This window comes from Sus scrofa, chromosome 12 (assembly GCF_054392235.1).
Source record: "Sus scrofa isolate SSC_HxYL_T2T_F1_AM1 chromosome 12, Sscrofa_HxYL_maternal_Yorkshire_Landrace_v2.0, whole genome shotgun sequence".
Lineage (NCBI taxonomy): Eukaryota > Metazoa > Chordata > Mammalia > Artiodactyla > Suidae > Sus > Sus scrofa.
In genome coordinates this window covers 49,671,022-49,694,971 of record NC_139394.1, presented here as the reverse complement: position 1 = coordinate 49,694,971, position 23,950 = coordinate 49,671,022, and the positions used below count along the sequence as shown (strand labels likewise).

At 59.0% G+C, this 23,950-nt stretch overlaps 1 protein-coding gene across 50 annotated transcripts in view; it reads left to right on the top strand.

Moving 5' to 3' along the window:
• The window catches only part of MYO18A (myosin XVIIIA), a 97,277-nt gene that overhangs the window by 39,649 nt on the left and 33,678 nt on the right, over window positions 1-23,950 (top strand). For 16 of the 50 annotated variants that reach the window (XR_014821473.1, XR_014821472.1, XR_014821475.1 and 13 more), the window contains 16 exons: window positions 10,839-10,926; window positions 11,133-11,239; window positions 11,333-11,509; window positions 11,824-12,037; window positions 12,294-12,436; window positions 12,986-13,086; window positions 13,903-13,966; window positions 14,149-14,293; window positions 16,511-16,687; window positions 16,893-16,983; window positions 17,224-17,416; window positions 18,219-18,305; window positions 21,141-21,282; window positions 21,410-21,569; window positions 21,801-21,987; window positions 22,304-22,547. Coding sequence is in view for 46 of the 50 variants with exons in the window: in XM_084985338.1 (XP_084841464.1) it covers window positions 10,839-10,926; window positions 11,133-11,239; window positions 11,333-11,509; window positions 11,824-12,037; window positions 12,294-12,436; window positions 12,986-13,086; window positions 13,903-13,966; window positions 14,149-14,293; window positions 16,511-16,687; window positions 16,893-16,983; window positions 17,224-17,416; window positions 18,219-18,305; window positions 21,141-21,282; window positions 21,410-21,569; window positions 21,801-21,987; window positions 22,304-22,547 (2,320 nt within the window). In the remaining 4 variants the exon portion in view is untranslated. Of the gene's footprint in view, window positions 1-2,194; window positions 2,254-4,522; window positions 5,204-7,257; window positions 7,336-8,554; window positions 8,699-10,838; window positions 10,927-11,132; window positions 11,240-11,332; window positions 11,510-11,823; window positions 12,038-12,293; window positions 12,437-12,985; window positions 13,087-13,902; window positions 13,967-14,148; window positions 14,294-14,619; window positions 14,641-15,838; window positions 15,851-16,510; window positions 16,688-16,892; window positions 16,984-17,223; window positions 17,417-18,218; window positions 18,306-21,140; window positions 21,283-21,409; window positions 21,570-21,800; window positions 21,988-22,303; window positions 22,548-23,950 lie in introns of all 50 variants that reach the window. The other 34 variants (XM_084985335.1, XM_084985327.1, XM_084985304.1 and 31 more) reach the window with 10 other exon arrangements.

Below are 23,950 nucleotides of genomic sequence, written 5' to 3'. Positions count from 1 at the left end.
CAGACTCTTCTGCCTGGATGGGCTCCCGCGCTGAGTCACGCTCCTCCCCTGGGCTCCACCTCTGGTAAGCTGAGCTGCCTTTTGTCCCCCAGTGCCCCTCCACGTTAACCCCTCCACACCCTTCCCGCCCCACTGCTGCTCTGACTCACCCCTGGGAATGTGAGCTGCTATGAAGGGGCCACCGGGAATGGCTTTGGCTCTGAGGCCTTGGAACTGGGTCCCCCCCGCCAGCCTGAGTCTGGGGGGGGCTGTGATGGGTAGGAGGAGAGAAGCCAAGAGTGGGGAGCCAGGCCAGTTGGCTGCCTGGGTCCGGAGGGTGATTCAGGCTGTAGACCTGGACGTGCCTCTGTCTTGTGAACAGTCCCCAGCTGGGCAGTGACCTACAGCAGAAAGAACCCTTCGGGCGGGGGAGGGCTCGGGGAGTCAGCCTCAGGCTAAATCCAGAGCTGAGCTCAGAGCTGGGCCTGGTGTCCCAGCCAATTCAGGGGGCAGCCAGTGCTTCCCCCAATGCCTCGCCACAGGGGTAAGACCCTTGGAGTCCCACGCTCAAGCCACTGGAAGGAGGACAGATTTGGAGCGGGTGAAGGACACGGAGTGGACTTGGAGTCTGGGCCATCCCTGCGCCTGAGCTAACAGCACCGCGTGCAGTAATGCGTGTGTCTGGGTGCTGCGTGAACACTTGCCCTCCCTCTAACCTGTGTGCCGGGGGCTGATGCACGGTGTGATGAGCGACGGGAGGGGTGGGCTTTTGTGGGGGCAGGAGGCTCAGACCTGGCCTCTCCCACTCCTTTTCCTTTCCTCTCTACCAGCCCCTCCCTGCCTTTTCTCTGCTCCAATCCCAGTTTCTAAAGTAGTGGAGTCCACTCTGATGAATAATGGCCATTTCCCCTCTGTTCATGCCAGTGTGAACTAACTTTGAAGCTTGAGCCCATTGAAAATAGCTCTCTGGGCTATTAGCTTTAGAACTGCAGTAGCCGTCATGCTGGTCCGTGCCCCAGGCACCACTAATTAGAGCTCAGACTTAGCCCGGACCCTGATTACAAATGGAGCGTCCCCCCAGGTGGATAATTAAAATGATTCTGGACGAGTTTCTAAGGGTCTTTTCCATTAGGAATCAAGGACTCCATCCTAGGCTCCTACCCACACTGGGCTGGGAAGGAGTCATGCCGAGGATGGGGCAGGGCTGGCAGCAGACCTGTCCTTTTCCTGTAGCCCAGGGTGACTGGGAAAGAGGAGAAATGAAATCCGTTGGTGCCGCCTCGGCTTTTGGAGGGAAAGATGCTGGGGAGGGTGTGCAGGGAGAAGGCTGTCCCAGACTTGAGGCCTGGCTCTCTGGGTCTGTTCTGAGCCAGGCTCTGAACTGAAAAACCCATCTGAGCAGCTGCATTGTCTGTCCTTTTTCCAGAGGCATTATGGTATCTGCCACTTGCCCCTGACCTTGCTCCCCGCCTCTGACCCGGGCCAGCCAGCTCCCGGGCTGGGCTCAGACCGCAGAGTCCAGGCATCTTTCCTTCCTCTACTCCCCGCCCCGAACTGTGGGCTTGCCTCCCTCAGCTGTGTGGTTGGTAGAGTTTTGTGGGTCTGAGGTTGGGAACATATCTGGCTTCCTGAATCCCTGCCTCTTCCCCACTTCCTGCCTCCAGCCAGAGCTCAGTAGCCTGGCCGGGCAGGCTCTGTGCGGAGGGAACCCATCTGGACCTAGACGCAAGCCTGAGCCAGCTTGTGGGGGCCACGCATTCAGCCGACACTGAGCTCTGCTGGCCCAGCAGGCCCCCCACACTGGGTCATTCCCTCCTCAGTCCCTACGACAGGGGCTCTTGTTCAGCCCACTCCTAGCCTGATCGGGGAATGCTCTTGTAGTTTAGCCTGAGTTGAATTCGCTGGACGTTTCTGTCCACTCTGTAACCAAGGTCATGACGTTGAACCTCTTTAGACAGCCCAGTGGGCGACATGGCTTGTCACTGGGGGCAAAGGGTGCCAGGCTTTAGCCCCATACAGAGACTCTTCATCCTTGAAGTTGTCACTGGACAACTTTGACTCCAGGATAGCGATCCGTTGCCCACGTCCGTAGCCCCAGCCCTGAGCACTCAGGAGCTCTCTTCTCTGCCTGGATGTTTTTCTCTGTGCTTTTCATGCTGGGTCTCCCCAGCCTGACCTCAGACGTGCCAGTGACTTCTTTGTCTGCTCCCTCAGGTTAAAGAGGAGGACAAAGCCCTGCCGAAGCCTGGCCCTCCTGCCAAGGAGGAAGGGGCTGTAAGTGCTTCTTCGACACTGTGTGCGTGTGTGTGCGTGTGTGTGTGTGTGTGTGTGTGTGTCTAGGTGGGTTGTATTCATGAGCCCAAGCATCTGCAGTTCCACAGAGCAGGCAGGCCCAGCAGGGCGCCCCATCCCATGGGGGGTGGCAAGAGGAATGCCATAGAGTGACAGAAAGGGCAGCGTGTGTGATGCCCACCCAGGTGTGTGAAGGAGATGGCAATGCCAAGGCGTGTAGGGGACCCTTCCCTAACCCCCCTGTTTAGTTCCTATGTGTAGCTCTGGTTTCCTGAACTCTTTGGAGCTGGAGAGGCTTTGGTGGCCGACTCTGAAGACAGGGAGCCCCAGACAAGAGCTCAGCTGTTGGGGCTCCTCGGCCTGCTCTCGGTGGCATAAGACAAGGGTAGGGAGGGATTTCACTGCAGCTGCTGCTGTCTCTTCTCAAGACCCCGTCAGCTGCTCGGTGCGGGTGACCTGGAGGCAGGCTCCAGCCACACAGTGCCACCAGCCCACACCGAGTCACTCCACCTTGGGACAGAGACCCTGAATTATGTCAGACACTTTTAGGGCAAGAGAGGGGAGAGAACTCCAGAATAGTCAGGCCCGGAGAGGTGTAGGTCGGGGGGGCTACTGTTGGCACAGGGGACAGGAGTGCCCAGGGTTCTGGAACAAAGCTAGATCACAAAACAGACCCAGGCTTCCTCACCCCAGATGGTGCCCATCCCCCTGCCTCCTTCGGGGGAGATTTCATTAGCCAGGGGTTGTGGATCTACATGCGTAAATAGTCCTGCAAGGCCAGGGTGGTTTCAGAGGGTTATGTTGTTTGAGATTTGTGAGGGAGGGGCCTTGGAGCATGCCAGGTTTGGGGGGAAATTATGTGTGAATTGCTTATAAGACTGCCCGGCACACAGTAAGCTCCATGCCAGGGCCGGCAGTGACGGTGATCCGCGTCAGGGTCGTGGGCATCATCGCCTCGGGTCGAGGGTGGGGCAGGGAAGCCAGAGAGGGCGGGGCGGGGAGTGGGACCCAGACACGCCACTGAACACTCGTGGCCCAGGAGGCTGAGGAAGAGGCCCCTTCAAGCCCTCCCCTCCCCAGCCCTGCAGCAGGGCCGTCCTGCAGCCGAGGCCTGGGCGGAGGTGTTGGGCTCCATTCTGCTCAGGACGTGGGGCAACCTCTCCACCTGGCAGCTGGAGAAGTCTGTCTAGTCTCTGAGCGTCTTCCTGCATTTCAGTAGAGATGGCAGCCAGCCCCTCATGCAGCTCAGTACCCAGGTACATCCTAGAACCAAGGTCACTGTTTAGGGGAACAAGGATTCAAGCACAGCTCTTTAGTGGCCCCCAGTTGACCTTGCTCCCCCAGATAGTGTGGCTGGCTTTGTAGGAAACTGTCCTGCCATTAGCCAGGCTGGCCTGCCTGGTGGCAGCCCCTGGGGACTACAGATATTTCCCACCAAGCAGTGTGCCAACCTCTCTAGTGGGCGCCTGGGTGCCCAGAGGCTGGCTGAACCAGGGCCCCAGCTCTAGGCAGAGTGGAGCTATGGTCGCTCGAGAGCTTAACCCTTTGAGTGCTGCAGCAGCCACCTCTTCCTCCCGTTACTCCACATGCACACGCTGGGAGGAGCGAGGCCTCCAGCTTCGAGAGGTTTGCACAGGGAAACTGCAGGAAGACTGGCAGAAAGCAGGCTGAGATGGAAGCTTTCTGGACCAGCACTGGGTTTCTGCAGCTCTTGAGAGTGTGGGTGAGGGGCAGTCAGTGGTCAGGACCAAAGGAGTGGGGAGGGAGGGGCTTGGCACGCCTGGGGGCCAAGGATTTCATCCCAACTATTGTTGGCATTGGGATGGGCAGGCTCTGGGTCTGACTGCTCAGAAAACCGGGTGGGAGAAGGACCAGGGACCCCAAAGGCGGGAAGGCCCAGAGTCAGGCCCGGGACTGACGGTAGGAATTGGAGTTGGACCTCTCCACGCTCCGTCTCTGCTGTGTTTGGGCTGTGAGGGAGTGGGCGTCCCTGGATCTGGGCTTGGTTGCTTTCCTGATATAAGTCAGGGACTCTGGGGCACCTCATGGGCCTCTGGGCACCCTGCGCTGGCCTCCCATAGCTCTGTGCTTCCGGGGGAGGCCTCTTGGAGCTGTGTGTTGTTGGACGGATGGCTGGAAGGTCTGTTCCCCAGCTAGGTGTGGGGTCACACCTCTGACTTCCTCTGTGTGGGGCGGGGGCGGGAGGGACACGGGCTGATGCTAATGTCTCTCTGTATTTGTGTGACTGTAGCTAGAGGGCAGCTCAAAGGACAGCGGGGGCCCCCCTAGGAGTCCTCAGCCTCCCACCAGCCCTGTCCCCTCACAGACTCCCCAGAGAGCCAAGAGCCCTGCATCCGCACTCACCATGAACGGCCCGGGGGCTGCCTCAGCGGAGGGCCCGGGCGAGGAGGCCCAGGGCCTGTCCCGGAAGAGGGTGGCCAATGCCGTGAGGAAGGTGGTGAGCAAGGTGCTGCCTGGCGAGGAGCCTGGGATCGCCAAGGAGCCTCCGGGCAGAGGGCTCCGGTCCCCCGAGCAGCCGGCTCGAGGCAAGAGGGGAGAAAAGGCAGCCTCTGGTCCTAGGCCGCCTCCCCCTCCTGCTCCCCCTGCTCCGCCTAAGCCCGAAGCGAAGAAGGAGGCAGCCAAGGATGAGCTCTCCGTGGGCCTGCGGAGCCTGATGTCCCGCGGCCGCAGCAAGGACCACAAGCCGCGTGGCAGGCAGTCTCCCGGGAAGGGAGAGAAGCCCTCCAGCCAGGAGCCAGGCTCCCCAGGGAAAGCAGTCTCCCCAGAGCTGGTGGACTCCTCAGAGAAGCCAGGCTCCCCAGCCAAGCCTGGAGCCCCAGGGAAACCGTGTTCCCCGGCCCCGCCAGAAGAGCTGGCGGGACTCACTGGATTGCAGCCCAGCAAGTCACCGGCCCCTGGTGTGGAGCAGGAGGTACCTGAGTGTGTCACTAAGCTCCCGCTCCCCAGGGCTCCCAGCAAGCCCCGCATGCCTGCGAAACTGGGCCGGCGTGTGCCGAGGGCAGGGCTGCATGGCTTTCCTCCACCGACCGCCAGGTCCCTGGGGACCTGCCAGCTGCTGCGTGTGGTTCTTCCACTCTCTTGCGTGGGGGTCGGGGCCTGGTCCCCAGCTACACGGGGTGAGCTTGAGGCCCTGACTCCCAAATTGAGGATCAGAGTCTTAGCAGATTAGTTCGAGGATAGAGAGAATTTCTGGGAGTTCCTGTCATGGCTCGGTGGTTAACAAACCTGACTAGCACCCATGAGGACGTGGGTTCGATCCCTAGCCTCGCTCAGTGGGTTAAAAATCTAGCATTGCCATGAGCTGTGGTGTAGGTAACAGTAGTGACCTGATCCCACGTTGCTGTGGCTGTGGTGTAGGCCGACGGCTACAGCTTCAATTCAGCCCCTAGCCTGGGATCCTCCATATGCCATGGGTGTGGCCCCTAAAAGACAAAAAAAAAAAAAAAAAAAAAGAAAAGAAAGAAAGAATTTCTGAGGTCAGGGTGCCCCTGTTCACGTCCCATCCCCAGCCCCTCACTCTGATGGGACCTCAGCCTCTCAGCGCCTCTGTGTGTCGAGTGGGAGTCACATAGGTCTACAGTCTCTCCTCTGAAGTCCTTGGGCCCAGAAGTATTTTAGAGATTAGTAATTTGTGTATTTAAGACTGTATACAGTATACATAATGAGCAGCAACCTGTGACCAAACACAAATATTTCCACAAGAAAATGATGAATGTTCACACCGCAGGAGGGAGAGTACAAACAATCAGGTTTTGCCAGCAACCTAGTTAAGAAAAATCTCTTGTTTTGGAGGGCTTTTTGGATTTTGGAATTGCAGGTAAGGGATAATGCCAGCTGTGAAGGGTGGCTGTGAAGATGAACACCAGGATCGAATGCTCCCAGCCCAGGCCCTGGCATAGGGGGTGCTCCGTCAGCATGGTAGCATTGATAGTGATGCCGGTACCGTCACTGCCATCACTGCTTCCTCTTGCCTGGCCAGATGTCCCCTCCAGCAGCAGGACTCCTGAGGAGCTCTAGGCCTGGGTGGCCAACAGGCACAGTGGCCCCCCTTGGGACCTGGGGCCCACCCAAAGTGCCCTCTGGGTGGGACAGGAGGCTGAAAGGAACAGAGGAAGGCTGAGGGTGATGCGACCAGCCCCTTCCCTTGGAGGGTGATGCCTGCTTGGCTGGTCCTTGGGTTGGGGGACATTTCTCTTCAAACATTCCCATTTTGTGGTCCCTTCCGGAGCCTCCTGGGGTTGGGAGGATGGATTGGGTTTCACCACTACTTCTCTGTGCTCTTGCATGCTCCCAGCTAGTCAGGGGGAAGTGGGGGTAGAGTGCCGCCCAAAGGCCCGTCCTGTCTCCCAGGCCCTAGAGGTCCTGACTGCTGCCCTCTAGGATTCCGCCTTGCCCCCCATCCCATTCTTCCCAGGCTTTGCAGAACTTAGAAAGGAGCAGGCGGCAGCTTCCCCCACCCCTCCTGGCCCACTCTGAGTCAGGGAAGTGATCTCCTGGCACACAGGAGTTGGCAGGGGCATTTCGGCCCAACAGGTAGGGCGTAAGGCAACCCACTGGCCCCTAAGAAGAATCTCGCAGAAGCCAGTGAGCATCCACGTACCTGTTCCTGGGCTTCTGTCCTCCCCCTGGCTCCCTGTCCCTTTACCTCTCACTAGGGTGGAGTTGGGGCTGAGATGAACCCTGTTCTGGAGTTCAGCCACCTGTCACCTGGGCTCAGGGCAGGGCCAGAGGATATGTGGGAGAACTGGCCATGCTGGTGCTGAAATGGCTAAGAGGGTGGGAAGAAGTAACCCTAGAACTCCTGGGTACCACATCTGGTAGCTTAAGAACCCAAATTGGTGCCCTGCTTGCCTCCCTGACCTATTCCGCTTACCCCCAGGTCCCAGCGGCTTCCTGAGCTAGAAGCTTTGCGTGCTCTCCCTCCACCATTCCCTAGGCTGGGACTAATAGTGGTTTGACCCTTAGGCAGGAGCTGCCCCAGAGGTCCGGCTGACCCCCGCAGAGGAGGCCCACCAGCGGCTTGAGAGGATCTTCACAGCTCCTGTAATGCCACCTCTCACGTGTGGTTCCCCAAGCCCTGCTCTCCGCTTGGCTGGGGCTGTCGGCCGGACTGTGTGTCTGTGTGTGTAGGAGCACCTGACAATGGAAGGGTGGCTCCCTGGGGGTCTGGGGACCTTCACAGGGGCTTCCTACTTGAAGAAATGAGAGACAGCACAGCAGAGAGTCTGAGCGCAGTGAGGCCTGTTCCTCCAGGGGACCCGTGGGAGGGACCCCTCTTGGCTGGAGATCCAGCCCCATTATCTAGCCCCAGTCTCTCACCCTGGAGGACACATCTTGGTGCCAGGGTCTGGCGGGTGCGAAGCAGGGAGCAGACACTCCCTGTTTTTGATACCCTGGTTCTCCAGACCCTGGTAAGGCCTGTTAAGTCCTTGCCCATTTCTAACAGGCAAGGTCCAAGGCCCGGCTGACTCCCCTTCCTCTCCAGCAATGCCTTTAAGTAACCAAAGACGGGGAGGTCAAGGCTGGCCACAGGGTTTGCCCACAGTTCCTTGGTTCTCGGGCATTTGGCGGGTGGACCTGGAGGAGGGGATGCCTCTGCTTGCCTTGGGGTGGGGTGCTGCCGGGAGCAAGTGGGGCAGCGGGCGGGGGCAGCGGGAGTCTGAGGAAGGGGTCTTAGACTTGGAGCTGGTGGGGGTCTGGTTTGACGAGGTATGCAAGGGTGAGATCTCTGAAGGGCCGCCCTGGGCATGGGGAGTGGTACCCTTGGATGTGGGTTAGGAGGTCAGGGACAGCCTGGGCTGGGGTCTGGTGGCTACAGGAGAGCTAGGCTGGGAAATGCCCTGGACATAAGGCCAGAGGCTCACAGGAGTCCCAGGTCCTGGGTGTGGGGAGGTGGCCTGGCCTGGCAGCACAGAAGAGGAGGCTGATTCAGAAGGGACTGGCTGGCCAGCCAGGGGAGACTGGCCAGAGGCGGAGACACACCCCTGCCCCAAGCAGTGATTTAACCGAACATCTCCTCCGAGAGTCTGATGGTTACGAGTGTCCCTCCACCAAGCAGGGCCCCTCCTTTCGGCTCTGGCCTCCCCTTGACTGGGTGCACCGTGCCTGCCCAGGCCAGCCCCCCACCCCCGCCCCCGCCCCCTCCTGGCGCTGCGCCCCTCTCACCTCCACTTGGCCGGGGCTTGCTGAAGGGGACATGCCCACGGTCTGCTTGTCCTCATCCCTCTTCTTCTCTCTCTCTCTCTTTGCTTGCTGCTGGTAGCTGGACCCTGAGGCCGCCTCTCCCGCCCACAGCCAGGTAGGGTACTCCTGCCCCTCTCAGGAGCCCTCCGCTTCCTCCAGTGACCACCCACCACCCCTGGCTTGTACCTGGGCTGGCGTCTGTGCTCGGGCCTCATGCTGGAGTGTAAGGCCCCATTCTCCTTCTGGCTCATACCCGGTGTCTGGGGGCCCCCCTGGGGGAGGCAACGCCTGGAACTTGACGTGGGGCTGCTCTGTGTCAGGCCCTGGAGGAGTGAAGCCCACGGGCCTGACCAGAGGTTTCAATTCTGCCCTCTCTGGGTAGAGAAAAGGCTGAATCCCTACCAACCCCCATCGCCACCCCTCCCCACTCAAACCTGAAGATGCCTGTCTTCTGTCTCCACCTGCTGGCCAGTGTGGGGACCTGTCTTCAGGTGGCTCTAAAGGAGTTCGTTACAGGGCACAATCTTTTTTTTTTTTTTTTTTTTTTTTGTCTTTTTGCTATTTCTTTGGGCTGCTCCCGCGGCATATGGAGGTTCCCAGGCTAGGGGTCCAATCGGAGCTGTAGCCACCGGCCTACGCCAGAGCCACAGCAACTCGGGATCCGAGCCGCGTCTGCAACCTACACCACAGCTCACGGCAACGCCAGATCATTAACCCACTGAGCAAGGGCAGGGACCGAACCCACAACCTCATGGTTCCTAGTCAGATTCGTTAACCACTGCGCCACGACAGGAACTCCGGGGCACGATCTTTTGATGTCACCTTGTTCATCAGTCTCCAAACACCTGACCTGTAGAACACACCCTTTCGAGACAAAGGTTTTAACCTGTCTCAAAATTTGAAAAAAAATTTTTTTTCGTTTTATAAAGTTACATTTTTAAAAATAAAGAATTAGCCTTTAGGTGGTTGTCTTCATTTAAATTAAAATATTGACAGCCCCATAGTGAGCCTTCTGTTTGAAGGAGAATTTCACTGGACCGTGACGACATGGAGAGTCTGGAGACCGCTGTGTAACCCAGTCTTCTGATTCTATAGCTGAGAAGGGCCGTCAGCAGGGGAGAGGGAGTTATCTGAAACTGGAATCCAACCTGGGAGTGGAAACCAGATCTTTTTCTTTCAGCTCCAAGAAATGTAGCAAAGAACACGCTTGCTGTTATTTTTCTTGTCCTCGCTCATCCCTCATCCAGGGGGGTCTGTATTGCAGAGCAGTGTCTACACCTTGGCCCAGGTCTCATGAGGGTGGGGGACTCTAGGAGACTAGTTATACGTCACAGTTGGGGACCCCCAGAGAGTTGGGGGTTAGGGCTAACTTGAGGGCTGCTCATACCATAGGGGGTGACCATCCCCCTCCAGAGGCCACTGGATGACCCTGCTCCCCTTTTGTCCATGTGACAAAAGGAGCCTGATGGGCTATGGGCCCCTCTCCTATTTGCCCAGCTCCCCCAGGCACTGTTTCTACCCAGCTCAGTCTTCTTAGGGGGTGCCAGGCCTGGCAGCTCCCGCCTTGACGGTTCCTGTGGATGCTTCTTTCTGATTGGTGACCCCCTGGGCCTCCAGGGGCTCTCAGCCCCTTTATACCCATTCCCATGCCCATCCGTGTGGCATATAAGTCTCTTCCTGTATTTGACAGAGCAGTGCTGCCCCCCCCCCCATGTCCCTGGCCATGCTGCTTCATGCCCTCATGTGGCCTTAGCATGTCCACATGTGCACCTTCTGAGGAGGAGCAGAGAGGCTGGCACATGCCTCTGGGCACTGCCCCTGCCAGTAGAGCACCCTCTGGACGGGAAGGCCAAGGCCGAGGCTAAGACTCAGGACCTACCCATCATTTTGCACTCGGTAGACACTTAGATCTTGAGAAAATGCCCTTTCCCGGGTCTGAGAAGGAGGCCTATCAGGGGGACGATGGGAGAAGCTGAGCGTGTAAGGTCGCAGCAGCTGTGGCCCAGGGCTTACAGACATCACAGGGAGAGGGCAAGAGGGCAGCTGCCAATTTGTGCTCCTGGGATCTGCTCTCTCCTTGGCACATAGTCCATGTGCCCCTGTCTCTCCACACCCTCAGGGCTGGCATGGACTCTAGTGTCCTTGTCTTCAGGGCTCCTCAGCAGCAGCACCACCTCCTGGCTTCCCCACCTTCTTCCTCTGACCACTCTGGTGTCTCCTGTTCTGTATCTGCCACCCACCTGTCCCCCTCGCCCAGTGGCTCATCTAGACGCCCTTCCCTTCACGTGTTTCCTCTCTCCTGCTGTCCTTGTCTGCTTTCCCCAGAGCAGTCTGACTCTTTATTCCTCCCCTCCCCCTGATAGGTGAAGACAGAAGAGCAGATCGCCGCGGAGGAGGCCTGGTGTGAGACGGAGAAGGTGTGGCTGGTCCATAAGGACGGCTTCTCGCTGGGTGAGTCTGGGGGGGCCCAGGGGGCAGATGCCTGGGCCTCTGGTTTCCGGGCTGGGCGGTGGCTGGGCCTCTGGGGCTGGTGCGGGCCGGGTGGTGAGCGACGAGAGGCTATTGATAACAGTGGGGAGAAGGCAGGACCATAACGGGCCCAAAGAGGGCCACCCGGGCTTCCCAGGCCCATGTCTGTCTCTGCCCCTGCTCTGCAGCCAGTCAGCTCAAATCTGAGGAGCTCAGCTTGCCCGAGGGGAAGGTACGCGTGAAGCTAGACCACGATGGAACCATCCTGGACGTGGACGAGGATGACGTGGAGAAGGTTCGCAGGAGCGGGGCCGGGCTGGGCAGGCTGTCCCCCAGCAGAGCAGACCGGATCTGCTTCCTCACTGCCCGCCCCTGTCCCGTCACACAGGCTAATGCTCCCCCCTGCGACCGTCTAGAAGATCTGGCCTCGCTGGTGTACCTCAATGAGTCCAGCGTCCTGCACACGCTGCGCCAGCGCTATGGCGCCAGCCTGCTGCACACCTACGCCGGCCCCAGCCTGCTCGTCCTTAGCCCCCGGGGGGCCCCGGCTGTGTACTCCGAGAAGGTGCGGCCCCCCTCGACTGCCTCACAGCACCGCCCACCCCAACCCCGCCCCTCCCCCTTGGCATCCCACGGGGCTCCTGTGCCCGCTCACAGGAGCCTTGGGAAGAGGAGTCATTTCAAGGGGGCAGGGACAGAAGGCCCTCCTCCGACCTCTCACAGAGGCCAGGCGGTGGCCGGTATCTACATTTCCATGCATGACCTTAGCCTCAGAAGCCTCTGGCTCTCCTGGAGCAGAAAGCCCAGAAAGATGTGGGCCTGGGGGCGAGGGCTGTCCGAGTGGGGCCAGCTGAGAGCACCTCCCCCTTTCGGCCCAAGGTGATGCACATGTTCAAGGGGTGTCGGCGGGAGGACATGGCCCCCCACATCTACGCCGTGGCCCAGACTGCGTACAGGGCGATGCTGATGAGCCGTCAGGACCAGTCCATCATCCTCCTGGGCAGTAGTGGCAGTGGCAAGACCACCAGCTGCCAGCATCTGGTGCAGTATTTGGCCACCATCGCGGGCACCAGCGGGAACAAGGTGTTTTCTGGTGAGGCAGGGGCCCCCCTGGAACAGAGTATGCTGGAGAGGGGAGTGGGGCTGGGGGCCCCACCTAGGTGCCAACTGTTTTTCTCCCTGGCCTCTCCACGTCTTCAGAACCCCTGTGTCCCCAGCAGCTCTGGTCTGAGTAACTGAGCCTTTGGGTGCTGGGGGAGCAGCTGTGGGCTGGGCCTCCCATTCTGCCTGGGCTTCTGGAATGAGCTGCCCCTGGCTTTCCTGATGGTCCCTGGGCCTGTCTTCTGCAGTGGACAAGTGGCAGGCTCTGTACACCCTCCTGGAAGCCTTTGGGAACAGCCCCACCATCATGAACGGCAACGCCACCCGCTTCTCCCAGATCCTCTCTCTGGACTTTGACCAGGCCGGCCAGGTGGCCTCCGCCTCCATTCAGGTGAAGGGACACTCGGGGTCGTAAGAGACTGGCTGCCTCATTTCATGCCCTGGAATCAGACTCTCCCCTGGTCTCATTCTCCTGGGTTTGTGCCCAACCAAAAGCAGGCTGGCCCGCTCTGTCCAGAACCTCCACGTTCTGCGCCCCTTCCCCATGCCTCCTGCCCTGGGTGCTCAGCTTCCTGCCCATCCTGGGGTTGCCTGCACTCTAGGTGGGGCCCTGGCCCCTGCTCAGGGCTTCTCTCAGGCTGGCTCAGCCAGGAGGACTGCTGCCGATTCCCTTCCATGCTAATGAAATATCTCACTGAGAAGCATCCGGCTGTCCAAGAAGTCTATGCCTGGGGGCTGGATGGGTGCAGGGCCTGTGTTCTTCCCCTGGCTCTGGTTTCTGCCCCAGGTTTGACTGTGAGGTGATCTGGCCTCTGGTTGAGCACCTTGAGAATAAGATGCAGCCGCTCGTTCCCGGGGGCTTGGGGCTCTCTGGTGTGGGCGGGAGAAGCCCACCTGGCACAGCCCTCCTTGCCCACGTCCCCTCCATACTGTGCCACAGACAATGCTTCTGGAGAAGCTGCGTGTGGCTCGGCGCCCAGCGGGTGAGGCCACATTCAACATCTTCTACTACCTGCTGGCCTGTGGGGACGGCACCCTCAGGTGAGATGGGACAGAGGGAACAGGGGAGGGTCTTTGGACTCCAACCCACCAATGGCTCCTGGGTCTTGCTGCTTGATTGCGTCCCTTTCCAGTTGCTTATTGCATGCCTGCTGTATTTTAGGCTCCGAGCTAGGCCCTGGGGTGGCGTGGCGACTGAGCTGTAGGCCCCGCCTGGCAGGAGTTCCCTGGCTCCAGGTGTGGGGGTCTGGCTGTCTGAGGGGCTCCGCTGAACCTTCAGTGTTTCCAGGGCCTAACGAGGACCTCTGCTCCCCGTGAAGCCAGATCTGGACGGAAAGCACACTGAGATACAGGAGGGCAGGGTCTTGCCCGCAGCCACACAGCTAGTGTGGGGCTGAGCTGGCGCTGGAGCCCACAGGGGAGCCCAAAGCCCAAGCCTTTCCGGTCCCTCCACGCTGGCCTCCCCGTCTCCATGTTGGCTCCTCTGCCGGGCTCTTCCCTTTAGACCTTCTTTCACTGAAGAAAGGATAAATGATGAGGCTGGGAAAGCAGCCCAGGGCACTGTCATCTTCTCTAGTTTTTCTTGTACCCCAGGGCACGGTCTCTGTCCCGGCTGGACTCACCTTGAGGCAGATTCCCCGCTCCCTTCCAGGCGTCTGGCTGGACACTCTCACCAGGGCATCTCTAGTGACCTGTCCTAGGGAGGCCAGTGCTCTGACCATGTGTCCAGGTTGGCTAGGACAGGCGGCGGCAGCTGGCCTGACAGGAGGGGATGATGGGCAGACAGAACCGAGTCTGGAAGCTGAGTCTCTGCCTGGTCGAGAGATGGCCTTGCTGATGCCTCGTTTGTACCCCTAGGACAGAGCTCCACTTGAACCACTTGGCAGAGAACAATGTGTTTGGGATCGTGCCACTGGCCAAGGTGAGGGGCTCGTGGGGATGGCGTTGGCAGCCATGGGCCTGGGGGCAGGAGAAGCTTCACATGGCCTGGAGTGCCCCATGGGAAGAGCAGGAGCCTGGCTGTACCTGGGCTTGGCCTCGCTGCGGGTCCAGCAGCATGGGCGCTGCGGAGGGACAGCTCCTCAGACCCATCTGTCCCTGCAGCCTGAGGAGAAGCAGAAGGCGGCTCAGCAGTTTAGTAAGCTGCAGACGGCCATGAGGGTGCTGGGCATCTCCCCCGATGAACAGAAAGCCTGCTGGCTCATCCTGGCTGCCATCTACCACCTGGGAGCTGCAGGCGCCACCAAAGGTAACCTGCAACAGGTCCCAACAGCCTGGCTGGTCGTCTGGGAGCGCTTGTGGGGGCCCTGCCACTCCCAGCTTATCCTTGCCCAGCACAGACTCATGTTCTCAGACACCCCTCTTTTGCTCCTGCCTCTTCCCAGTCCCCCTCATCACAGCAGGAGGCTCCTGTCACGACCAGTGCTGGACAGAGGCGTGGACTGAGGTGGTGGTGACCCAGAGCACTGTGAAGAGCAGGGGGCTCAGGGGCTTGGAGGCTGAGGGGAAAGAGAAGGGCCCTGACTCAGAGCGGTCCCCCCGGAATAACTCTCCTTCTTGTTCCCTTCCTGACAGAGGCCCCCGAGGAGCAAGCGGGTAACTGACCTTGACCCTGTCCTAGGGTGTAGGGGCCACCTTGCTCCATCTTGGCGCTTGTCTCTCTGGGGGCTGGGCTTGTTCTGTCGTCACAGAGGACACTGGCCTGGGAGAAGCCCCGAGGCTGAGGGTGGAGAGGGTGCCTGCGGGCAGTGGGGCTTTTCAGAGTCCCAGGAATAGTTGCTTCTACCTGTTTTGCAACCAGATCCTGGAACCTCTCAGGATGCCCTCCATGGGCATAGGTAGGGTGGAGGCACGTTGCTTCCTGGGGCTTCCCAGGGCCAGTTTTCCTTGGAATCTTCCCTTGGCTTGGTAGTAGGTGTGTCTTCCTCTTGCATGTCAGGGTGGAGGCCACTAGGGGGCAGCAGGCACCATGGTTTCGAATGGGCTGCGGCTTCAGCATGTGTGCTCGGGGTCTTGTGAATGGCTAGAGCTCGGGCTGGCTTGGAAGAGCTCCTTTGCCTTCCTCTGGGATTATTACATTGATGGGCCAGTCCTCTGAGGGCCTCTTCACCCCTTTCTCCTCCAGTTAAAGGAAAGGGGGACTACCTCCCAACAGCTCCTCGGGCGCTGGCTTCATCTTCCTTTGGGATGCGAAGGGCCCCAGGCTGTGCAGCGGGAGTGAGGAAACGCGAGAGAGGGGGTGCATGGGGGGTGTTAGCCTCCTTACCATCCCAGCAGGTGGCATCCCTACCAAAGAGGAAGAAGGCTCTGAGTTAAAGGCGTTGTCTCCAGGCTGTGTAGGAGGGGGGCCAGGTAGCTGTGTCTGAGGAAGTTCTTTTACTCTGAGAAGGTGACGGTCCAGGTTTCCTATAACCCTACTCAGCGCCAACTGCAGGTGGAGAGAGCGCTCTGGGTGTGTCGGCACATGGATCTTGTTGAGTCTTGTTACCCCCTCAGAGTGACCAGTATTTTCTAGGGGTGTGTGTGTGTGTGTGTGTGTGTGTGTGTGTTAGGACGTCTTAGCGGGTCTCTCTGTGTGTGTCAGTGTGATTACATCCATAAACATGCTCCTTTGAGGCCACAGTGTGTGTGTGTGTTTGTATTGCTGAGTCTGAATGGAGTTGTGTTTTCTCTCCTCTTCACAAACCCCTGCCCCCCACAGTCCCTTCCCCTGGGCCCGGCGGGCTCAGCTGATGACTGTTTGCTAACACGCTGTTTTTCTTTGCATGCTGCATGCTGGTCCTTTGCCTTACAGAAGCCGCCGAAGGTAAAACCTCGTTTCTTGTTAGCTTTCCCTAATCGCGCAGATTAGACACGAGTCGGCTGAGGCGCGGCCGCCCGCGTGGGCCGTTCCCTCTCCCCTGCGGCTTTTTCCCTCCCCACTGTCAGGCCACGGTGGATGTTTGCGGTGTCCCCACAGACGCCTGCGGGCACAGGGGAGGGTCCCGACGCCTTCCTGGAAGAAGGAGGCACTTGTACTCTCCAGATAACCCCCTCCCCGGCACAGGTGGTTCTCACGCTCCTCATAGGTGGACTGGCTCATCCTCTGACTGTCCTTCCACCTTGGCACCTGGAGCCGGGTCCTCTAAAGGGGTTTTCACAGCTAAGTGGGAGCCCTCTGGTGGCAGCAGAGTGGAGTTACCGCCTCTTTTAGGAGCTGCTTGTTCTCTCTACCCCCAAAGGAACACAGGAAGGGGACACACCCCCTTCCCCACTGGCTGCTCCCTTCCCACTCTCCAAGTGCGGGCAGCTGCTGGCTGTCCCTGTTTTGCCTGAAGCCCTGCTGGTGTCATTAGGGCTCGTTTTTCCCTCTGGAAGATGCCTGCTCCCTAGTCCTGTGGGAGCGAGGGCCCCAGGGGGCACAGTGGTCATCAAACGGCCTAAGGAGCCAGCCCCAAGATGCCAGATCTCTCTTTCTACCCCCTAGCTGGGCGTAGGCAGTTTGCCCGTCATGAGTGGGCCCAGAAGGCTGCGTACCTGCTGGGCTGCAGCCTGGAAGAGCTCTCCTCGGCCATCTTCAAGCACCAGCTCCAGGCCAGCACCCTGCAGCGCTCCACCTCCTTCCGCCAGGGCCCTGAGGAGAGCAGCCTGGGGGACAGCACAGGTACCCAGGCCCCTGGGCTGATTGGAGGCCTCTTCCAGGGCTTGTTGCCATCTCTGGGTGGGCAGACTTGTGGCTGGATAGATGCTTGTTAGAGGGAGAGGCCCAGCCACAGGGCCCTGTACCACCTGGGCCTGGGTGGTTGAGAGCACTCCTAGGTGGGGAGTCCCAGGGACCAGGAGATAGAGCTGCCCCTGTTGCCCCACAGGCCCCAAACTAAGCGCACTGGAGTGCTTGGAGGGCATGGCGTCTGGCCTCTACAGCGAGCTCTTCACGCTTCTCATTTCCCTGGTGAACAGGTGGGTGCCAGGCAGAGCCCGAGAGCTCATGTCCTCCTGCCTCTGTGCTTGTGTGCTTGCCGAGGCACAGCCGTCCCCCACCAGCAGAGGGCTCACTGTCCCTGCAGGCAGGAGAGACCCAACCTCCCGGGGGGTCCTGGGTACCCCTGCAGGGATGGGGATCCGGCTTCGGGCGGGAGGGCTGTCTGGGCGCCGGGGGCACTGCCCTGGGCAGCTCTGACCCTGGCTCTCCCTGTGAAGGGCTCTCAAGTCTAGCCAGCACTCGCTCTGCTCTATGATGATCGTGGACACTCCCGGCTTCCAGAACCCTGAGCAGGGTGGGTCAGCCCGCGGGGCCTCCTTTGAGGAGCTGTGCCACAACTATGCCCAGGACCGGCTGCAGAGGCTCTTCCATGAGCGCACCTTTGTGCAGGAGTTGGAAAGATACAAAGAGGTAGCACTTGACCTTGACCTTGCCACCTGATACCCCCAGGCTCACCTTCTGGCCTTAGGGAGAGCACCCCCTTCCCCACTGGCTGCTCCCTTCCCAGCTCGTCACTCTCCAACATTCCTGTCCCCCTGTGCTCTCTGGAGCAGGAAGCTTTTCCTGCGCAGGCTACATTTTTTCTTTATGGAAAGTTTGTTCCCCAAGAAGCCGAAGATGCACCCAGGGTCCCTGGGAGCCCCTTTGCCCACCTTCAAGGCACCCACCTTGGCTCCAGGAACTGCCACTGTGCAGTTCCTGCCTCCACGTGTATCGGGCCTGGCCTTCCCTGTCTCCTGATCTGTTGGGATGGTGACTGATTATTTAGCTCCCGGCCCCATAAAAGGGTGTCCCAGATGAAACCTGGAAACCGTACCTTGGGTAGACATGAGCTGAATGAGCTGGGGAGGATATTTAGCTTGGTTGAGGGAAGATTCAGGAAGAAAATGTTAGTTGTCTTCAAGTGTTTCAAGGATGAGCACGTGGAATCGCGAGTGGGCTTTACCCGCGAAGCCTAATCAGCGGATGTGAGGAACAGAATAGGCCCGTGGCCCTGGCTCACTGGAGGGCAGTTAGGAGAATTCCTGCTGTCTGGAGCCGCAGTGCGGCCGACGCCTTGGGAGGTGGTGAGCATGTGTCAGTCAGGCTGCCAGAGCAAAGCTCCTGTTCAGATGGGACTCGACTTGCTAACCCCAGTGTCCCCTCCTGGCCTGCTCCTAGGCCTGTGCTCCACGCCCAGCCCCATGCTCACTACTGCCCCCTTCCTTCCTAGGAGAACATCGAGGTGGCATTTGATGATTTGGAGCCAGCCACGGACGACTCTGTGGCCACAGTGGACCAAGCCTGCCATCAGTCCCTGGTAAGAGTGCCAGGGAGGGCCTAGCTGGCCTTTTCTCGCCCTTCTCATTCCTCTCCCTCATCAGAGCCCTCTGCGTGTGAGCTACTGCAGGGGGTGCTGCTGTGAACTGGGGGCCCAGCCGTCAGGCCTAGGCACCAAGCGCTTTAGAGCCATGCGCCCTGCCCCAGCCTCTCAGCCGCTGTGACCAGGAAGGTGGTGCTTCCTTCTGCCCTGGTGCCAGGGGGACCCCCGCCCCCAGGTGTCTGAGCCTTTCTTACCACCTGGCCCAGGTCCTGTCCCAGCTCAAGTGTGTCTGCCAGGAGGCCTGGTACTGCTTCCTCAGTGGCGAGGGCCTGGCTGGACCCCGAGGACGCAGTCGTCCCCTCCCATTGTCCCCAGATAGAGGACTGTCACAGCCTAGCAGAGCAGGCGAGGAGGTGGCTTCCACCCAAGCAGGGAAACAGGATGTGGATGTGAGATGCCCACTGAGGGGCTTTGTGGGCGTGAGCCCTCTCCCCTCAACCTGGGGACAGGCGTTGTCGCCCTTTGGGCAAGTGTTTTGGGCACCTTGCTGCCTGGGGACTGGCTGGCCTGATGAGCATTTGGCATTTGGCGATTGTTTGCAATTAGGGAAGTTGCCTAATGTGCTTTACTGGAGGACTGGCGTTTTTGCCAGGTTGCTGATCTCCCTCTCTCCCTCCACCCAGGCCTGGCACAGGGGCGGGGCCCTGGGGAGAGCGAGTGTCCCCTGGGACAAGTGCTTAAAGTGCCAAAGTTCCCCATCTCCCCAGGGAAGCTGGCTTTTCTTCCTGTCACCTGGGCACCCACTGTGGGCTCCCTCGAGAACCTTTGCCCTTCCCAGGAGCGTGGGCAGGTCAGCCCAGTGGCTTAGGAGCAGCAGTGGGGCCAGCGTGCATTTGGATGGGGGCCAGGCCATCCCTTCCCTCCTTTGCTCTCCCCTGGCTAGTGGGCCTTGGCTTCAGCTTGAGGATGGGCCCCTCTGCACCCACCTGCTGCTCCCTGTCCAGTGGCTTCTTGCTCATTCGTGCCACGCAGCTCCAGCTGCTCTGGGGCCTTGATTGCCTAGCGGTCCTTGGCCGCATTCTGCTCCCTCCCGGCCGGCACAGAGAATCCTTCGGGCAGCTGGGGTCAAAGAGGGAAGAGGGCACTTCTTTCACTCCTCTTGTCCCCAGTCCCTAACGGCCAGGCCGCCGTGGGGGGCGGGGAACATCTCATCCTACTTGTCCAGGGAAGAACTTGGAATTCCGTGGAAAAGGCGTCTTCAGACCAGAGGGGAGCACGGGCCTAGGTTGTTTGGTCTGTGTGAGGAATTAGAAATCACAATTCAGTATTTTCACCTTCTTTCCAAAAATTGGAGGACTTCCTAACACTAGGCCAGTGTCTTCCTGGACACCTGTTGGCTGCTGCTGAGTGGTGACTGTTCCCTTTGGATGGGGATACCTGCCCTCCAGTCACCCCAGCTTCACCCATTTTGGCTGCCACATCCATCAAGTCACCTGTCTTAGGCTTTTGGCACTTGAGTTTATGACCTTGCAGTGACCCTACCTGCAGTGCCCGCTCTGGGGGACCAGGGTTAACTCCACGGCTGTCACTCATTGACAGCTTCTCCTGAGCAGTGCCCTGTGCTCAGGACCTTGCAGATCTTATTCAATCCGTCTGGGAGGTGATGCCCAGAGAGTGAGGGCAACACAGGGCTCACCCAAGTACCCTGATCTCTGAGGGGACGAGGGTGGAGGAGAGCCTCTGCACATGGGCATGGGTTAAGAAAAAGCCTTCTGGGAGTTCCCGCTGTTGTGCAATGGGTTAAGAACCTGACTGCAGGAGTTCCCATTGTAGATCAGCAGGTTAAGAACCTGACTCGTATCCAGGATAATGTGGATTTGATCCCTGGCTTTGCTCAGTAGGTTAAGGATCTGGCGTTGCCATGAGCTGTGGTATAGGTCGCAGATGTGGCTCAGATCTGGCATTGCTGTGGCTGTGGTGTAGGCTGGCAGCTGCAGCTCCGATGTAACCCCTAGCCCAGGAATTTCCGTATGCCATGGATGTGGCCCTAAAAAAAAGACCAAAAAAAAAAAAAAAAAAAAAAAGAAGAATCCAACTATAACAGCTTAGGTCCCTTCAGAGGCATGGATTCAACTTCTGGCCCAGTGTGATGGGTTAAAGGATCCAGCATTGCTGCAGTTATGGGTGTTAAGTGACAGCTGTGGTTTGGATTCAGTCCCTAGCCAAGGAACTCCATATACTTCCAGTGCAGCCATAAAAATAAATAAATAATTTTTTTTTAAAAAAAGGTGGGGAGTCCCCATTGTGGCTCAGCAGTGATGAACCTGACCGTCAACCGGGTTCAATCCTTGGCCTCGCTCAGTGGGTTAAGGATCCGGCGTTGCCGTGAGCTGTGGTATAGGTTGCAGACAGGGCTCACATCTGGTGTTGCTGTGGCTGTGATGTAGGCTGGCAGCTGCAGCTCCGATTCAATCCCTAGCCTGGGAACTTCCACATGCTATGGGTATGGCCCTAAAAAAAAAAGGTAAAACAACAAAAAAAAGAAAGCTTCCGTCTTTGGGGACTTGGGTCACAGGCCCTAGGAATCACACTGTGCCATGGCTCTCTGCCTTCTTTCTGGCCCCCTTTCTCCTTGCCACCTACCTGCTCCACGGCAGTCAGCCCGAGAGGTAGGAGCTGCAGGGGTGTGTGTGTGTGTGTGTGTGTGTGTGTGTGTGTGTGTGTGTGTCTATGTGTCTGTGTAGCAAGTTTAGAGTGTGTGGCTGGGGCTGGGGTCTTGGCCCCCTTGCCACAGCTCCATGTGACAATGTGGGCTTTCTGTCCTCCTCCCAGGTCCGCTCCCTGGCCCGCACGGACGAGGCGAGGGGCCTGCTGTGGTTATTGGAAGAAGAGGCGCTGGTGCCTGGGGCCACTGAGGATGCCCTCCTGGAACGCCTTTTCTCCTACTACGGCCCCCGGGAAGGTGACAAAAAAGGTAGGTGCCACCTCTGGGCCACCTATATGGGTCCAGTTGGCTGTGCCCCAGGGGCGGGGCTCACTGAATCCATGGGTTTGGGGGGGCCGTGCCCTGATGATCCGAACCTGGCTTCCCCCACCCTCAGGCCAGAGCCCCCTCCTGCGCAGCAGCAAACCACACCATTTTCTCCTGGGCCACAGCCACGGCACCAACTGGGTGGAGTACAACGCAGCTGGCTGGCTGAGCTACACCAAGCAGAACCCGGCCACCCAGAACGCCCCCCGGCTCCTGCAGGACTCCCAGAAGTAAGAATACCACTCACTCTATCCACCCCCGTTTCCACTTCTTAGTTTGACGATTCCTCTACAGTGTCTCTGCCGGGTGTGGGCCGTGCAGCCTCAGCCCGGGGATCCCAGGCCTCTGGCCATGGTGCTGGCGGGGGTCAGGGGGGGGCCCTAGGAGCTGGGAGAAGGAACCATCTCTTCTGCTCCATGAATGTGACTTCTTTCCCTCCTTTGCCTCCCCTCCTCTGGCAGAAAAATCATCAGCAACCTGTTTCTGGGCCGAGCGGGCAGCGCCACAGTGCTCTCGGGCTCCATCGCGGGCCTGGAGGGCGGCTCGCAGCTGGCGCTGCGCCGGGCCACCAGCATGCGGAAGACCTTCACCACGGGCGTGGCAGCTGTCAAGAAGAAGTCCCTGTGCATCCAGATTAAGCTGCAAGTGGTGAGTGTGCCAGTCCCAAGGTACTTCCCGACCGCTGCCAGGTGGCTGGGGCTTTCTGGGCACACCTGCGTCACAGGTGCCCACTCAGCATGCCACTCGCCTTGATTGCTGCTGGTGGGGTCCCTTTCCAGTGCTGCTGCTGCTGGTGAGGGGCACCCAGGTCTTAGATGGGCTGAGGTGTCCAGGCCTAGCATATCCCGGTCAGGGATGGGACACACCTGCCACCCTGCCCAGAGTAGAGATGCTGGTGCCAATCCCTGGTCTCCTGGCTTGGGCTGTCAGAGCCCACTCAGGGCCATCCCTTCTCCTTTGGCAGGACGCCCTCATCGACACCATCAAGAAGTCCAAGCTGCACTTTGTGCACTGTTTCCTGCCTGTGGCGGAAGGCTGGGCCGGGGAGCCCCGTTCCGCCTCCTCCCGCAGAGTCAGCAGCAGCAGCGAGCTGGACCTGCCCCCGGGCGAGCACTGCGATGCCGGGCTCCTGCCACTGGACGTGCCCCTGCTCCGCACCCAGCTTCGAGGCTCCCGCCTGCTTGATGCCATGCGCATGTACCGCCAAGGTGGGGCCCTTCCCTCTCAACCCTGCCCCTCCCTCCCAGACACCCCCCCCCAACAGGGCCCTAGGGCCAGAGGGGTGCAGCTCCCCTCCTGTCTCCAACTGGCCCTGATCGCTCTTCTCCACTGCTGCCTCCTCCGGGGGACTCTCCTTGCATCTCCTGCCCAGTCTGCTCTGTTCTCTTTTTCTTTTGCCTGCTGACCGTCTTTTTCCTTCTGCATTCCAGTCCTCTTCCTCCCCTCCCACAAGCCTGTTCCCTCAGCCCCCCTCCCCCTACTCCCCCCACCGCTCCCGTGAGGAAGGAGGCACTAAATCTTTCTGAAGTACTTAAAATTCCCAAGAATGGTCAGACAGACCCTTGTCATGGCCCCATTTGAAGGAGGGTAATAATGAGAGTAATTAACATCCTTAGAGCGTTTACGGTATAGCAGGGTCTCTTCTGAACCCGTCACACAGGGTAACTCACTTAATCTTCACAACAACCTCATGAGATACTAGTAGGTACTAGTATCATCCCCAGATGAGATGACTGAGGCTCAGAGAGGTTAAGTAGCTTGCCCAAGGTCACACAGCTCATGAGCGGCAGAGCAGGATTTGACCCAAGCAGACCAGCTTCCAAGTGGGATTTCATTCGCCTGAGAATTTATGTGTTGCCAGCATTCTGCCCTTTTCCCCTTAGCTTGAAGAGCAGGCAGGGTCCCACCCACCCACAGCCAGGTCCCCCTGAGGCATTCGCAGGGTCACTGTCACTTTTCCTTAGCAGCCAAAGCCAGGAGATGGGCTCCCTGCCCTACTCTAAATAAATCATTGATCTGTCCCCACGTCTTGATATGGAGTTGGTGTTTATTATTTCAAAACCAGATTGTTACCGCTCTGAACCAAAATCAATGTGCTTTACTCAAACAAGCGGATCGATGAGGCCAGCAGTGGCAGGCCCCCCTCCCCTCACCCAGCCCCCAGCCACCATCGATGGCGCTGATGATTAATTAAGATGCCAGGCGTCCGGACCTGCTATCCCGGCCCATCAATTTAATTGCAATTCAGATACAATCAATAGCTCACTTTGTCTTGGCCCCTCAGCGGCCCCCGCCTCCTGTTTCAATTATCAGGCACATACATCAGCCTCATCTCCCAGTTGGAGGGTTTCCCAGAGCTGCTAGGCTGCTGTAGTGGAGCGAGTCCCCAACTGGCTGGCAGGAGCCCGGGTTTGGAGTCCAGGTCTGCCTCCAGCTGCAGGCTTTGTGACCTTGAGCAAGCCAGTCATTCCACCTCCCAGACCTCAGTTTCCGTGTCTGGAAGATGAGTTATATCTAATCTGAGACCTTTTTTGGTTTGAAATTCTGTGATTCTGTAGGAGTAGGTCGCTTGATCCTCTGCCGTGGGCTCCAGCGTCCTAGGGTGACCTCT